This window comes from Sus scrofa, chromosome 8 (genome assembly GCF_054392235.1).
Source record: "Sus scrofa isolate SSC_HxYL_T2T_F1_AM1 chromosome 8, Sscrofa_HxYL_maternal_Yorkshire_Landrace_v2.0, whole genome shotgun sequence".
Taxonomy (NCBI): Eukaryota; Metazoa; Chordata; class Mammalia; order Artiodactyla; family Suidae; genus Sus; species Sus scrofa.
In genome coordinates this window covers 114,541,072-114,556,238 of record NC_139390.1, presented here as the reverse complement: position 1 = coordinate 114,556,238, position 15,167 = coordinate 114,541,072, and the positions used below count along the sequence as shown (strand labels likewise).

General features: G+C 35.5%; 1 protein-coding gene across 2 annotated transcripts in view; it reads right to left on the bottom strand.

Moving 5' to 3' along the window:
• NDST4 (N-deacetylase and N-sulfotransferase 4) overlaps nt 1–15,167 on the bottom strand; it is a 243,333-nt gene that overhangs the window by 28,478 nt on the left and 199,688 nt on the right. For both annotated transcript variants that reach the window (XM_021101659.2, XM_084973092.1), the window contains one exon: nt 8,128–8,310. In XM_021101659.2, coding sequence (XP_020957318.2) covers nt 8,128–8,310 — 183 coding nt within the window. The remainder of the gene's footprint in view (nt 1–8,127; nt 8,311–15,167) is intronic.

Below are 15,167 nucleotides of genomic sequence, written 5' to 3'. Positions count from 1 at the left end.
ATTCAAATTTCTGCAGGCAAATCTGGTGAAATAAAACTTTCACCGAAATAGGCAGATTCAATGTAAGACTTGGAGTTTCCTTTGACTCTAGCACATAGAACATGGATAAACACTTGTTTTGAGAGACAGAAACACTAGTTATTTCTAGTTGTACTTTCCAAAGAAGTTATATTGATAGGAGTAAACTATCAAATAAAATTACCTGCATGCTAAGATGTTACAATACTAACTGTTTCAAACGTTTTTATTCTACATATTACTTCTGTTTTTCCTGTAGGTATCTTTATGGTTGGGGGCATTTTATACCTCAATCTAGGCAGATTGTCTTTGTAACTGCATTCCTTCTACGTTATGCTATTTTAGGGCTATCCGGATGCCCATATTTCTTGTTTCATCTCTTTTCCTGGCATGTTTCCCCTTGTTTCTGTTAATCACAACTTTAATAACAGGATGTTTGCATTTCCTATTTATATTCTGAAAATGTTTGTTTAGACTTTTCCTACTCTGTCTGAATAACAGCTAACACAGTATCTAACTTTTATTGATCACTTCTTATATTCCAGGCACTTGCTTGACATAGATTATTTCTAATCCTCAAAGCAACCTGGCAAGACAGATATTATTATCCCTTTTTTATAGCTAAGGAAGCTAGATGCAAGGTGTTTTATTTCGGTCTTGCTGAAGGTGACACAGCACATCAGTTTCAGAGTTGAAATCCAAAGCTGGGGTTGTCTCTGCAGTTAAAGTGTGTGTGTGTGTGTGTGTGTGTGTGTGTGTGTGTGTGTGTGTGTGTGTGTTTGCGGATGTGCGCATGTGTGCACATGAGAAAACACTGCCATAGTTATGAAGAAAAAGGAAGCATTTCTGTGCACTTCATATTTTGTTCCATTGCTCTTGTTTTAATTTTAAGAGTCAGAAATTATAATTATATCCCTATCTGACTGTTATCTGAAAATGTTACACATAGTAATTTCCGTTTTCAGTATCTAGCACTGTACATATATATATGAAACTTTGAAAAATATTCAGTTAAAATTGCTTTAGGCAGTTCATGGTTATAGTGCCAGTATAGTAAAAATGCATGTAACTAGCTTTCATACAGGTGAGGGGGATGCAGGTGGCTTTTGCACATGGGATATATGATGATGTGAGGCAGATTTACTTTTAAGGAGCAAAGTGGACAGAAGATTCCCTGAGGTTAGAGGAACCAGACTTAGAAAAGGCAGTAGATGCTGATGAAATCCTGTTACTTAGAACGGCCTGAGCACCCAGCTTTTCTCTAAGTAAAAACTTCAAATTCACAATCAAGCTAAAAAACACCTACATTAAAAAATCACACTATTAACCTTATCCTGAAGTTCACATTGTTATAGAATACATGAAAATAACTCGTGTTCTCATTAGATCTGGTTATTCCAACCTACACTGCCTTTCCTCCACCACAATCTGCTCTGCTCACTGCCTCTCCACATCCTTCCCTGACAAGGACGCCACGGAATTATCAATTCGATTTATTATCCCCTCTCAAGTCAGGTGCCTTTTCCAGATAACTAGGAGATCTCTAGACCCTCATAGCCAAAACATGAAAAAGGCCCAGTACTCAAGGTAAAAGGATTATTTTGTTAATTAAAAACATTTCCAGGTTGCTGGTTTCCTCTCCATTCCCCTCTGCTTTTCTGTTCTGTCCTCACTGTTTGAAGGCGAATGCCATGAAAGGTGTTTTTGTTTTTCCTTTTAAATTTCTGCTTCTTCCCTATCTGGTTGTGTTGCTTTAACTTTTCTTCTGCTTATTAAGTTTTGCTGTGCATATGTCATTAAACAAAATCCTCTTCCAAATCTGTATGACACAGGCTGCTGAATTTCAATTTTTTGTTTCTCAATGTCATTTAAGCCTAATACAATCCAAGTACACTGATGAGAAATTTTTAATAGGTTAGAGATGTTGATTCTCAGGGCTTCAATCAGCAAATCCTTATGGAGAAACTGTGAGACACACACCATCTTTCCAAAGGCCCCCCCCCGCCTCTACCTGCACACCATGGAGGCCCACCAGCTCCTTGGAAAAGCCTTTCCTTTCTGTATGCACTGATCCATAATGAATGCTCTCTCCTCAGAACTCCTGGAGCACTTAATAGTCTGATTCTTACCCAAATTTTTCTACCAAAGTCATCTGACTTACAGAGGAGCCTAAATGCCAGCCTCTGGGGGTGGGAGTGGGTAAGAGGGGCCTGTGGTTCATGTGTGGGTCTGGGGTGAAGCACCACCAGTGTTGCTTTAAGCACAAAGTACCTCTAATTTATCCTTAACATCTATGCATTTTTTTTTTTACCATATGCCATCTTTAATTCAATAAATTTATATTATTTGTATTTTCCAATGAAATAGTCTCAAAAGTAAAATTGACTCCAGGAGAATTTAAGTGTGGCCTCTAGTTCTGAGTATCTTCGGGTGACTACACATTCTTGCATAGAGTACCTCAAATTATTAATTATGGTTTTATGAATATCCTGTCAGGGAATCTGGAAAACCAAGTCAATAAAAGAAATTGTGTTTTTAAACTCTGATTAATAGGTTGGTCTCATATAATGTATTCACTCACAGTATGACATTAATATTATCAGACATTTCCATAGGGGAGATACAAAAAATTGCTTTTTTTATTGTTACACTTGAATTAGGGGCTCAAATTAATTATTTTATGATGATTTTGATTCAGAAAGTATGAAAGTATTATAACATTTTATTTTATTTTATTATTTTATGAACTATCTGCAAGTAGTTCTTCCGTGACAAAACCTCAGTAAGTTACTTGTGTAGAGAATTTGGCACCTGACAAGAACGTATGTGCAACTGATTGATGGGAAAAGAAAAATCCATGACTTGTGTCACCATTTCTGGATGTCAGAATGTCTGACAGCCTTGTGTAATCAAGAAGTGAAGTGCTTCATTTTAAATTAAAGAATTAAAATTGTGAGGAATTACCGATCTATTTGGAAATCATTTCTGAGAGATTTAAATGCTATTCTGAGTTAGGAAGAGAAACATAACACAGTAAGACATAAATCCAAATTATGATTAGGAAAAATATGTCAGATGATGATAAAGTCTGTGCCTCTGCTCTGCCGTCTGTGAGGTGATTGGAAAAAAAAAAAAGTTATGGCTATTTCACTGGAAAGGCTAAAAAATGAATAAATGGAAGTTAAAAGTGTGAAATTATAGAACTCTTATTTCCCCAGCTGTGGGGTAATTACTCACACATCAGTGTTCCTTTAATCTCAGCATCTCCCTCACAAACAATTTCTACCACTTTTTCTTTGAAGGTGTTCCCCTCCTTTTTCTCCCAATAACCATGAAGCTATTCAAGGTTTCTCTCTCACACAGCTAGATTATTATCCTAACTTCAGCTCCTCCCTGTTCTTACCTGTCAGAGATAACAAATTTTGCTATCATCTTTATTGGCCAACACTTAAAAACTTATTCTACTCTCATCTTCAGAACCCACATAGAGCTGCTCCTTGTTGCCTATCAAACCCAGATTATTGCTGTAGCTTTCAAAGCTTTCCTGACCAACTTGTACATGCTCCTCAAGGTTACTTTCCACTACATCCCTAGTCCTCACTAAGAAACAAGTGTGCCGTCCTTATTAATCTTTGCATACATGCACATATCTCTGCTTCTGCTTATCCATTTGTGAGACCTTAATGACAGCAGCTGTGGTTCTATGCTAGGTTTTAGGTTACAAACATGAATGAATGAACCTAGTCTCACCCCTTAAGTTTTGAGTGAGCTGGTGTATGACAAGCACAAGAGTCTGCAATGCCATGTGGTAAATGCAATAAGGGAGTTGTAAATAAGAAATCGTGTGGTAAAAAGAAGAAAAAACACAAAGACAAAGTTATAATGTCATTTTGTTCATATAACCAGGAGCTATTATAGTTGGTAAATTCTATGAAGCCAAAGACCTTTCTTTTTATTATGGAGGTACTTCCAAAGCAAAGGTTCCATAAATTCACACCAAATATACCATCAGATTCTTCTGAAGTAATGAAGTATTCCTGATACTTCATTCTACACAATCCATGATAGAAGTAGATTCATTTTTTATTTTAATGTAAAACTACCATCTTTGTGCAGTTGGAACTACACCGGAGTAGGAATAGGGAACTTGAACTTCAGTCCTGACTTGTCCCTAATCAGCTAAATGACTTAGAACAAGGGCATTTCACCACCTTCCGTGTCTAAAATGAATAGTGGGGCTAGATGTCCCTGTTCTCCTCCTGTTCTTACAGTCTATAACTCTGTGTCAGCATTCTTCCCACAGACACATCCTAATAGAATCTATGGTGTGTATGGCCTTAGATCTCGTGATTGGTTTATGTCACGGATATTCAGATTTCATTGTTTCTAAGCTGGAGTTGGATGATTTCACAGCTAGACTCAACTAAGGCACTAACTCCCTAGGGTTAGCACACTAGGGCTTTGCTTTCCTACTTTTTTAATCATGGAGACACTGGCCTGGAAAGAGAGAAACTGCAGCTCGTTGAGCATTCCCTTGGTCACACGGGCAGGCAGGAATCCACATCATGCTTGGCATGTTTATTGATAGTGAGACTCTGGAGTGACTGACTGAAGATTGAGACTGAGCTAACCTGACAGCTTGAGAGCTTAAAAGCATCGATTAGTGAATGTGCAAGAATCTGACCTTTCAACTGCCTCCATGTTGTGGTTTTGGTTTCTATAATGAGAGTTTAAGAAAAAAAAAGATGAAACCTTATTATTTCATGCTTTGTAGTGATTATTCTACCCAACTAAAAAGGGATATGAATAAATAGGAGCTCATGAGTGTAATTTTAAGAATCTTACACACCAGGGACTGCAATGAGGAGGATACACTCTAAGGACAGAGTTCCATGTGTGTTCTCAGCACAACTCTCATATTCAACAGCTTTGAAAGAATCCACTTCCAATGAAGGGCGCACACACATTCTTCATTGTGCTTACCATGCATGCATGCATGCTGTCCAGGTCTTGAGAGATATCCAAATTGCACTTTTTAATTAGGTGAAAAGCAGTTTTCACATACATGGTAGGTGGTGCTAATGAAAATTTACATAAGGAACCAAAGAAAATTAAATAGATGTGAAGATTATTATTTTGCACATTTTCTTTTTACTTGTGGCAATAAAAAAGTGTGAATTGAAAACCGAAGGAAAAATAACAATTGACTTACTTTTTAAAAGGGAAATACACTAAATAAGAAGGCATACTTATAAGTACAATAAAGTACCTGCAACATTTAGTATGTAGAATGTATAGCAATGGCAGAGACACATAATATTAATCGATCCTGACTTAGCGGTGTTGTGATGAATGGGCTATAAACCATTTAATTAGTGTTGGTTATGCTTATATGTTTTCCATAAAATTAAATTCATATTGTATAAAGGACATGCTGATAAAGAATAATGCTTATAGCTGTTTCGTTTGCTATTATAAACAGGACTATGAAAGGAAGAGAAAACCACCAGGAAAAGGAACTCAGAAAGTATTATGGACTTTACCTTTACTTGACCATTTGCAGCTTTCTCATACTCTTTATGACTGGCAAAGTTTATCAGATTTGCTTAATAAGTCAACTATTCTCAAAATTTCATGTACCAAATAATTCCCTCTTGAACTTAACTGCTATTCTGCTTTCTACTCCTTGTTTTCTTTCTTAAATATATTTAAGAATATATGGCACTTTACTTAATGGGAAATGTTTACAATTTTATTTTCCAGTCAAAGGAAACTGTGTAAGTAATATAATTCCCATGATAAGTGGGAATCTTTCAGTAAACATTACTCTGGAGTGTTATTTAAAAACTCTTATAATAAACTATATTTTGTTAATATTTATGAAAATTTCTAGACATATAAGTGACAATAATGAAAACAAAATTTTGCGAATGCTCTTAAGCCTTTTCTGACTAATCATGTTATTTATTAAGAACTCCATAGGAATTTACCTTTTTGATGCTGTTCAAAATTAAAATAATACACATTTTCAAAAGTTTTATTTGTGAATACACATGTTCTTATGTCCTCCAAAGTGACATAGTTCTCCAAAGAATACTTCTATTTTCTGTTTCTAATTTTCTTTCATACCCCCAATCAACTGAACATATTTAATATTCAACCAATATTTATTTATTTATTTGTTTATTTCTTTTGGACGCATCCCTGGCATGCAGAAGTTCCCAGGCCAAGGACTGAACCTGTGCCACAGCAGTGAGAAGTGCTGGATTGTTAACCTGCTGAGCCACCAGGGAACTCCTCCATCAATATTTAGAATCATCATGTTGACCAAATCATATTGGAGCTGGCATGCCTTTGATTAACAAAATGAAGTGTTGCTGGTGTGGAAACAATACCAATAAATACATTCTTTATATTATGGGGGGAGGACCACGCCCACAGCATATGGAAGTTTCCAGGCTAGGGGTTGATTTGGAGCTGCAGCTACTGGCCTATACCACAGCCACAGCAATACCAGCTCCTTAACATGCATCAGCGTGGATTCTAGTTGGATTCGTTACTACTGAGCCACAATGGGCACTCCAATAAATAAAATTCTTTATTAAAGAAAACTCAAATCATATTATGATATACAAACTCTTTATTTAAAATATCATTTTCTCTATAGGAAAAGAAAGAGTTGAGCTTGGGGTCATCAACTCATTTTTTATATCAACTGCCTGCTACCTTTGTTAAATTGGCTACTTTTTATTTTTACTGTACCACAAATTATAGATATCTTATAAGTAAATGTGTGAGAAAATAATTGATTTACTACCGATGATTTATCAATTTTATAAGTATGTGAGCACTTTTCAGTAACTACTGCTTATGGGACATGACGCTTTGCCTTTATGAAATTCAACATGTACTTGGTGTGATTATATACATTATAGGAACTAAGCCTTTATCTATTTACCTATTTAACTTATACACCAAACATAAGGCTGGTTGAGCTACTGAATAAATCATCAAAGCAAATTATGACTTACGGTGGCATTTTTAAAACACATTTTGAAATAAATAACAGTGAAAAGCATAACAAGGAAATGTTTCACTGACTTTGAGAGAAAATATTGCAATTACTCCTTGCATTCTCTAGGACAACTAGCCTTGCCTTATACATAGTAGATGCTTAATAAACATACAGCGGATGATTTCTTGGCCATATAGACACACAGGGGCATGGAACATGGGTTATGGAATAAAGAAAAACACAGGGGAGAGAGAGAGGATGGCAAAAAGCCTGTTTGACCGTGATTTCTCATTAGTGATGATGCTTCTCCTCTACTGACTACTTAGCAGGGGACTATCTGATTGCTCTCTGCAGTCAGCTTATTGACTGTGTGGGTCAATGTAATCTGATGCAGAAAGAACCAAGAAAGTGGGGGGCAGCATTTTCCTAGATAACCACTAAGAAGCAGATAGTTTACATTTTCGTACGCTGAGGCTCAGTGGTTCTCACATAAAATTATTTGCAAAGGCAATCCTAAAACTGACAATTCCTTCTTTATCAATAGACTGATTCTAGTGAAAGATCAGGTTAAGAAACCATGAAGACATATTAAAAACAGAATCTGTATGAGCAAGTTAATATTGAAGTAAAAATTGCTTTTCCCTTTTTTATTTATACTCTCTGCATTGTACACATACATAACAGGTTCTACATCACAACCTGTAGTTACAGGGCCTTAGAATATGGTGGCTCTTGGCTTTGATCTTCCTAGATATCTGATACCTACCCATGTCACTGCTAGTTAATGCTCACACTAAATGCAAGTCAAGGTGATTGATTTTGAGAAAACACCAACAGTAAAGCAACATCCTCGATGTAAAACTTCCAAACTGTCCAACCAACTAACAAAACTCCAGAAAAACAAACCAAAAATACAAACACTTAATCCAAAAAACAAATAAAAAATGTTACTGAAGAGAATGAAACTACTGGATACCAAAGAAATTTGCATTAAATGGCAGTTTCAGTATCTCCCACAGAGTTCCTAACGCAAATTCAGCGCTAACATATTGCTCATTCCTTTTCTTTTACTGCAGGAAAGAATGTTCACTTACCTGCCAGAGAGGGTCCTTTTGCTCAGGAAAGAGCTCAAAGTACTTATGGGCTAGTTGCACTGGAGGCAGAGTTTGCAATTTCAGGTTGGTCCAGCTCTGCACAAAGTTGGCCAGATTCACAAAGGTATACAACCCTAGGCGGTCATTCCCATAGTTTGACAAGTGAGTCATGAAAATGCTGATCTGAAAAATATACAACAATGACCATAATATCATATGCACATGCTAAGAAGCGGCATAGATGTTCTAGGCACAGTACCACACCTAAACATGGAATTTCATGAGAGGTACAATTATTACTTTAGGTGATGTTACCATCTGAATTATTTTCCTCCACAGATTTGTGTTGAAATTGTAACCCCCAGTGTTAATGTAACCCCCCCAAACAGATCCTTTACCGAGGTAATTAAAGGTTAGTTCTGGGGCCCTTATAGGAAAAGAGAGAGATACCACAGTGCATCTTCTCCCCTCCGGCCCCACTTCTCCCTCTATCTCTTTCTCTTTCCCTCCAGCTAGTGCACAGAGAAGAGGCCAATGCAGAAAACAGTCAGAGGGTGGATATCGTCTAGTCAGGAAGAGATTGAATTTTCTGACATCTCGATCATGCACTGCCAGGCTCCAGAACTGTGAGAAAATAAATTTCTGTTTTTTAAACCACCCAATCTGTGGGGTCTTGTTCCTACAGCTTGCAAAGACTAATACAGGTAGAAAGCCACACATTGGATTTCTATTTCAAAGTCAACTTAAACCCACTCTTAAAATAGAAATTGGGAGGAGTTCCTGTGTTGGCACAGTGGTTAATGAATCCGACTAGGAACCATGAGGTTGCGGGTTCGATCCCTGGCCTCGCTCAGTGGGTTAAGGATCAGGTGTTGCCGTGAGCTGTGGTGTAGGTCGCAGATGCAGCTTGGATCCTGCGTTGCTGTGGCTCTGGCGTAGGCCGACGGCTACAGGTCTGATTCGATCCCTAGCCTGGGGAACCTCCATATGCCGCAGGATGGGCCCTAGAAAAGGCAAAAAGACAAAAAAAAAAAAAAAAAAAAAAAAAAGAAATTGGGATTGACATCCTTTCATTGTTTGTCAAAAGTATCGTACTACTTTACATATCAGCTTTTTTCCCCATTGTGGAATCAACACCATCAAATCCAACAGTGTAATAAATCCCAGCCTAGTAAAGAACCAGTATAAGACCAATTCTAAAATTAAATGATTGTTCCAGAGCTTTTTTGATATAAATATGTATAAAGATTGAAATGAAATCAGACTCAAGAAAAGTTGTCTTTTTGTGGTTCAATGAAGAATTTTTGCTGCAATAAAGAAATCACTAATATTTGCACAGAAACTGATTGTATTTAGCTAAAAACTCTTCCGTACTCATTAATTCTTTTAAGATTTTTCATACCTCCTTATTAACTCTAAAAATATCGTAACATTTGTATATTGTACTTTTGTGGATCAGAGACTAGGAAAAAGTAAAATCTAGACTGATCGCTCTTGAAAGAATAACAAAAATTTTAAATATAATTACAGATTATAATCTAATATACAGTCCATCAAGGAGTGTTAGAATGAAAAAAAAAAAAACTAAAAAAGGAGAACCTGCATAATCTTGATCTAAATTGCAGAAATTACTAATGCAACTCATAAGAAGGGAGTTCTTCATTCTCTACCATATTTGTACATGCTTCTCAACTTCACAACACATATATGTATCTTAAAAATATATTTTATTACTTATTATTTAGATATGTAAATATTTCAGAACAATTTTTAATGTTAAGAATAACATTAAAAGAAATACATTAAATTAATCAGAAAAATAATACCCACAGGTCAGTATATTTATGTATATGTGTGTGTGTATATATATATATATGTGTGTGTATATATATATTTATATATGTGTATATATATATATATATATATATATATATGGAAAATCAAGTGCCACATGGCTCTAATTTTTGTACAGTTGCTCACTGAATTTTTCCTAAGGGTTTATGTTTTTTGGTAGGCTGATTTAGGCTGTTAGGACTATTTTGGAAATAAAAATGGGTTTTCACTAAGCCATTTTAATATCACGTCACTACAACCTGGTTAGAATTGTTAGCCATGCAAAAAATTTTATATTGTAGAATTCTTGTTCCGAAGATCTAATATGTCTTAAGATAACTATGAATGCCCCAAGAGGACACCTTATTTTTCTTAAAAATAATAGAGCATATTGGGTTAATACCAAAAATATACAAAGAACTCATACAACTCATTATCAAAAAACCCCCCAAAAATCAACTGAAAAATGGGCAGAGGATCTGAATAGACATTTTTCCAAAGAAGACATACAGATGGCCAACAGTAACATGAAAAGATGCTCAACATCATTATCAGGGAAACACAAATCAAAACCACAATAAGATATCATCTCATACATGTCTGAATGACTATTATAAAAAAAGACTTAAGTATAATATGTGTTGAAGAAGGTGTGAGGAAAGGGAACTCTCATGTACTGTTGCTGGGAATATAAACTGCTGCAGCCACCATGGAAAATAGTATGGAGATTCCTCAAAAAATTAAAAATAGAACTACCATATAATCCAGAATTTCTAGTCTTGAGTATTTATTCTAAGAACATATCTAGTTAAAAAAAGATATATGTACCCATATGTTTATTGCAGCATTATTTATAATAGCTAAGATATGGAAGCAATCTAGATGCCCATCAATAGAGGAATGGATAATGTGGTACATACACACACATACATATATACATATACGCACAATGGGATATTACTTAGTCATAAAGGATGAAATCTTGCCACTTGTGACAACATGGATGGACCTAGAAGGTACTATGCTAAGGAGATAAGTCAGACAGAGAAAGACAAACACCACATGATTTCACTTATATGTGGAATCTAAAGAACAAAACAAATGAATAGATATAACAAAACCAAAACAAAGTCGTAATACAGTTGCCAGAGAAGAAGGGGCTGAAGGGAGGGGAGAAATAAGTGAGGGAGATTAAGAGGTACAAACTTCCAGGTGCAAAATAAATGACTTATGGTTATGAAGTGTACAGTGCGGAGAATATAGTCAATAAATAGGTAATATATTTGTATGGTGACAGATGTAAGTAGACTTATCATGGTGATCACCTTGAAATGTATAGAAATAACAAATCACTATGACATGGACCAGGACCTAACATTCTGTGGTGGGCCAATTAAATCTCTAAAACATACAAGCAAATACAAACTCATAGAAAAAGAGATCAGACTTGTGGCTACCAGAAGTAAGGGGAGGAAGACTTGAATGAAGGCAGTCAACAGGTACAAACTTTGTTATAAAATAAATAACTAGGAAGGATGCAATGTATAACGTGATAAATATAATTCATACTGCTCTATTTTATATATGAATATTGTGAAGAGAGTAAATCCTGAGAGTTCTCATCATGAGTAAAAATATTTATTTTCTAATTAATTTTGTATCTATATAAGACAATGGGTATTCACTAAACTTATCGTGGCAATCATTTCATAATGTATTTTAAGTCAAATCATTGTTCTGTACACCTTAAACTTATACAGTCCTATATGTCAATTATATCTCAATAAAACTAGAATTAAAAAAAATAGAGCACTGGCTTGCACAAGAATTAAAAGAAATCAATACTCTGGTAAGGTAGTATAAGTTAAAAGTATCAGGTTTATGGAATGCCCTTTACTAGAATGCTAAAAAGGATTCTCTAAGGAAAACACATTAAAATGATTAGAAATACTCCTCATCATGGCTAAAGGTGGGGAGAAACGTCGGAGAGCTTGGCCCACTGTCCTTAATATCCTAAACTACATAAAATATCATCTAAAAAGTATATAGTGCTCACTACATGCAAAGCATGAATCTAAGTCCTTTACATTTATGAAATAAGTCCTTAACAACAATTTTATAAGGTAGGTACAGTTATTGCCCCTTTCTGCAGATGAGGCACAGTTAAATAATTTGTTCAAGTTCCACATCCAATCAATGGCAGAGCAGAATTTAAAACCTAGGCAGTTTGGAAGTTCCTGCCGTGGCGCGGTGGGTTAAGAATCCAACTGCAGTGGCTCAGATCCTGGCAGAGGTGAGGATTCGATCCCTGATCCTGTGCAGTGTGTATGTGGCATAGGTGACAGCTGCAGCTCGGATTCAATCTCGGGCCCAGAAATTTACATATGCAGCCATAAATTAAAAACATACAAACACACAAACCAAAAAACAAAACAACAACAAAATACCCCTAGGCAATTTGATTCTCAAATCTGACAGATGATATACCTGAAACCTTCACCCAAACAGTTTTATGTATAGAGTTTTACATTCAAGATTTTTTCCTTTTTGAAAAATAAAAGATAAAGAACATCTACCAATAGGAGAAATTGGAAAATCTATGTAAGTATTATTTGGCAACTTAAAGTTTTTTTTTTCTTTTTTAAAAATTGGAATGACAACATAAATTATTTTTGGACTTTTACATGAAAACTTCTAAGACAACCAATTATAGTATTTGACAAAAATTTTACTGAGAGACTGCAAATTTGTCTTTGAAGGCAGTATCACTCCTATCATATTTCCAGTCCATTTCCCACCCCCTTTCCCCCCAGGGTGTATTCAAAGCTTTTTACCCCAAAGGTCAAATAAGATAAAAACTATTTTAAAGAATATTCTTTATATAGCTTATGTAGATAGAAATTTAAATTAAACCCTTCAAATGTTAGTTGATAGAATGATCTTGAGGTTCATGTGGAATCATTTGAATAGGTTCAGGGTAACTATGTCACTGATTTTTACATTGGCCAAACTCTCACTCTTAAGCTCTTTTTTTCTTTTTTCCTTTTCCAAATAGGAAGTACCCTCTTGGCAGGATTTAATTATAGAGTTTCTAGACATAACAAGTATCAGTGGTTGATGACCTTATAATTGCAATTGTTGTCATGAGAACGTCTTTGTAAATCACCACAAAATAATATGCATTTGATCCCAATAAGTATGCATTTATCTCATGTCATTACTGTAATTAAGAAATAAGACAGTGTAAGTAGTATTCTCCAGGATAATTACAGTTTCTCAGGACTGAAATTATGAAAAACCAGGCAGCAGGCCGAATGCCTGAAGAAATATTACAATGTCTTAGAAATCTACCACCTGACCTCTAGTCTAGAGATGGCTGTTATTTTAAGACAGAACTTTAAGGCATCTGTAAGTGTCTAAAATCTGACAAAAATGTAAATAAAAATACTACTTGGAGAATATTGTAAAGATTATTTTTATATCATGGGCAGATGTATACTATTTTGTTAGGGTATTACGTATTACCATAATGCTTTTAAAAGATTTTGTGGTCCACTAGTTCTAAGTCATTTATCCAGAATTTCCTGAGGAGAACAAGCTTTGCTTTCTGAAGGAAGTATTACAGTGATGCAGGGCAAATGGAAAAATCCACTTTGGAAGGAAGCAAAGTCTGGAGATGCTACGTGGTTCTAAGCTGAGGCACACATCTGCATTTAAATGCTCCTTTGCTGAGAAAAAAATGACACTCTGGCCAGGAGGGTTGCAATCACTGTGTACAGGGCAGCATGTGTACATGCCTTACTGGTTAGAAATAAATTAGTGCTGGTACATGGTCAATTGACTGTACTTTAAGAAGAAAAATTCTGCAAGCGCAGCTTAAAAGTACACATTTAACTTGCTAAAAGCACCTATGGCGCAGGCAGAACATTTTAGTTTTAGTATTTATGGCCAAATGACTTGTTCATAAAAAAACAAAACCTATTTGGAGAGTTAGGAAAAACAAGACGAATTAAGAGTGGATGTGGTTTGAAGTATAAATAAGGGAAGACGAAAGAAATGCAGTATGAAGTAGCAGCAAATAATTTTTTGCAGACATAACATATTGCTATTTTTTGCAGGACTGTGTGGTTCTTCCACTTATCCTGGGATATTATTTATTTATTTTAATTGTTATTTCCTTATATATATAGTAGGACTATTCTTGCTCAATACTCCCCAGAGCATCACCTAGAAAAGGTACAAATGCTCTATAGATGCAAACCCACTGTACCTCCAAATATTGCAGCTCAGAGATCTTCATGGATTCAGATAAGCAGTGCTTTACCTCTCACATGATAAAGACAGGCAAGGACATCATGTTCAATGGATGAGTTTAAGAATAAGATATCAAATGCCAATAATGTGAGTAGGCCACCTGCAGAAGGCCTTCCGGATGAGTCACCAAAGTCCTGGAGTCTGTCACCAACCTGGCCTCTGGGCTGTCTTGATCTTGCATTGACCCTTCCTCAACAATCAGTACTCTCAACTCCACTATAACTGAAAATGAAACAAATCTAAATTCTTTGTCTGTTGTAAAAATTAAAAACCAAGCTTGAAGGCACTCTCATAATTATTCATTAGAAATATACAACAGTGTTTCTTGATGCCAGATGCAATATGCATGTGCTAAATTTAGGAAGATCATTACCTGTGGAACAAATCCATTTAATGATGTATCTATAGTCCAGAGAAAAAGGAAGTTTTAAATACAGTGATGAATAAATCTTGATAACAGGGAATTGAATAAAAATGAAAGAACCCTAGAGGATAAGCCTTAAATGTGGGTAAAAGCACTGCCCATTGTAGCCACAAACAGAATAGTATTACACAAATGTGGGCAAGGAGCTGTTCTTCCAAATCTTGAGTTGCAAGTCACACATTTGTTTTGTATAACATTTTACTTTGCCTCTCTTACTAACTAGAAAGGATAAAGGAAAAGGGGGAAAATACAAAATAAAGTTTTCCTTTCAACCAGAAAATGAAGCATCAACTCTCTCTAAATTGAGTTACATTACTTGGAGACTGCCAATACCAGAATATTTTCCTGGCTTTTCCTACATTTATGACAAACACAGTGTCATTGTAAATTATATGGATGTTAGATCCATAACCAGAATATCGAGTATAGTGTCTTAAATTGGTATTTAAAATCACTTTTAGGAGTTCCT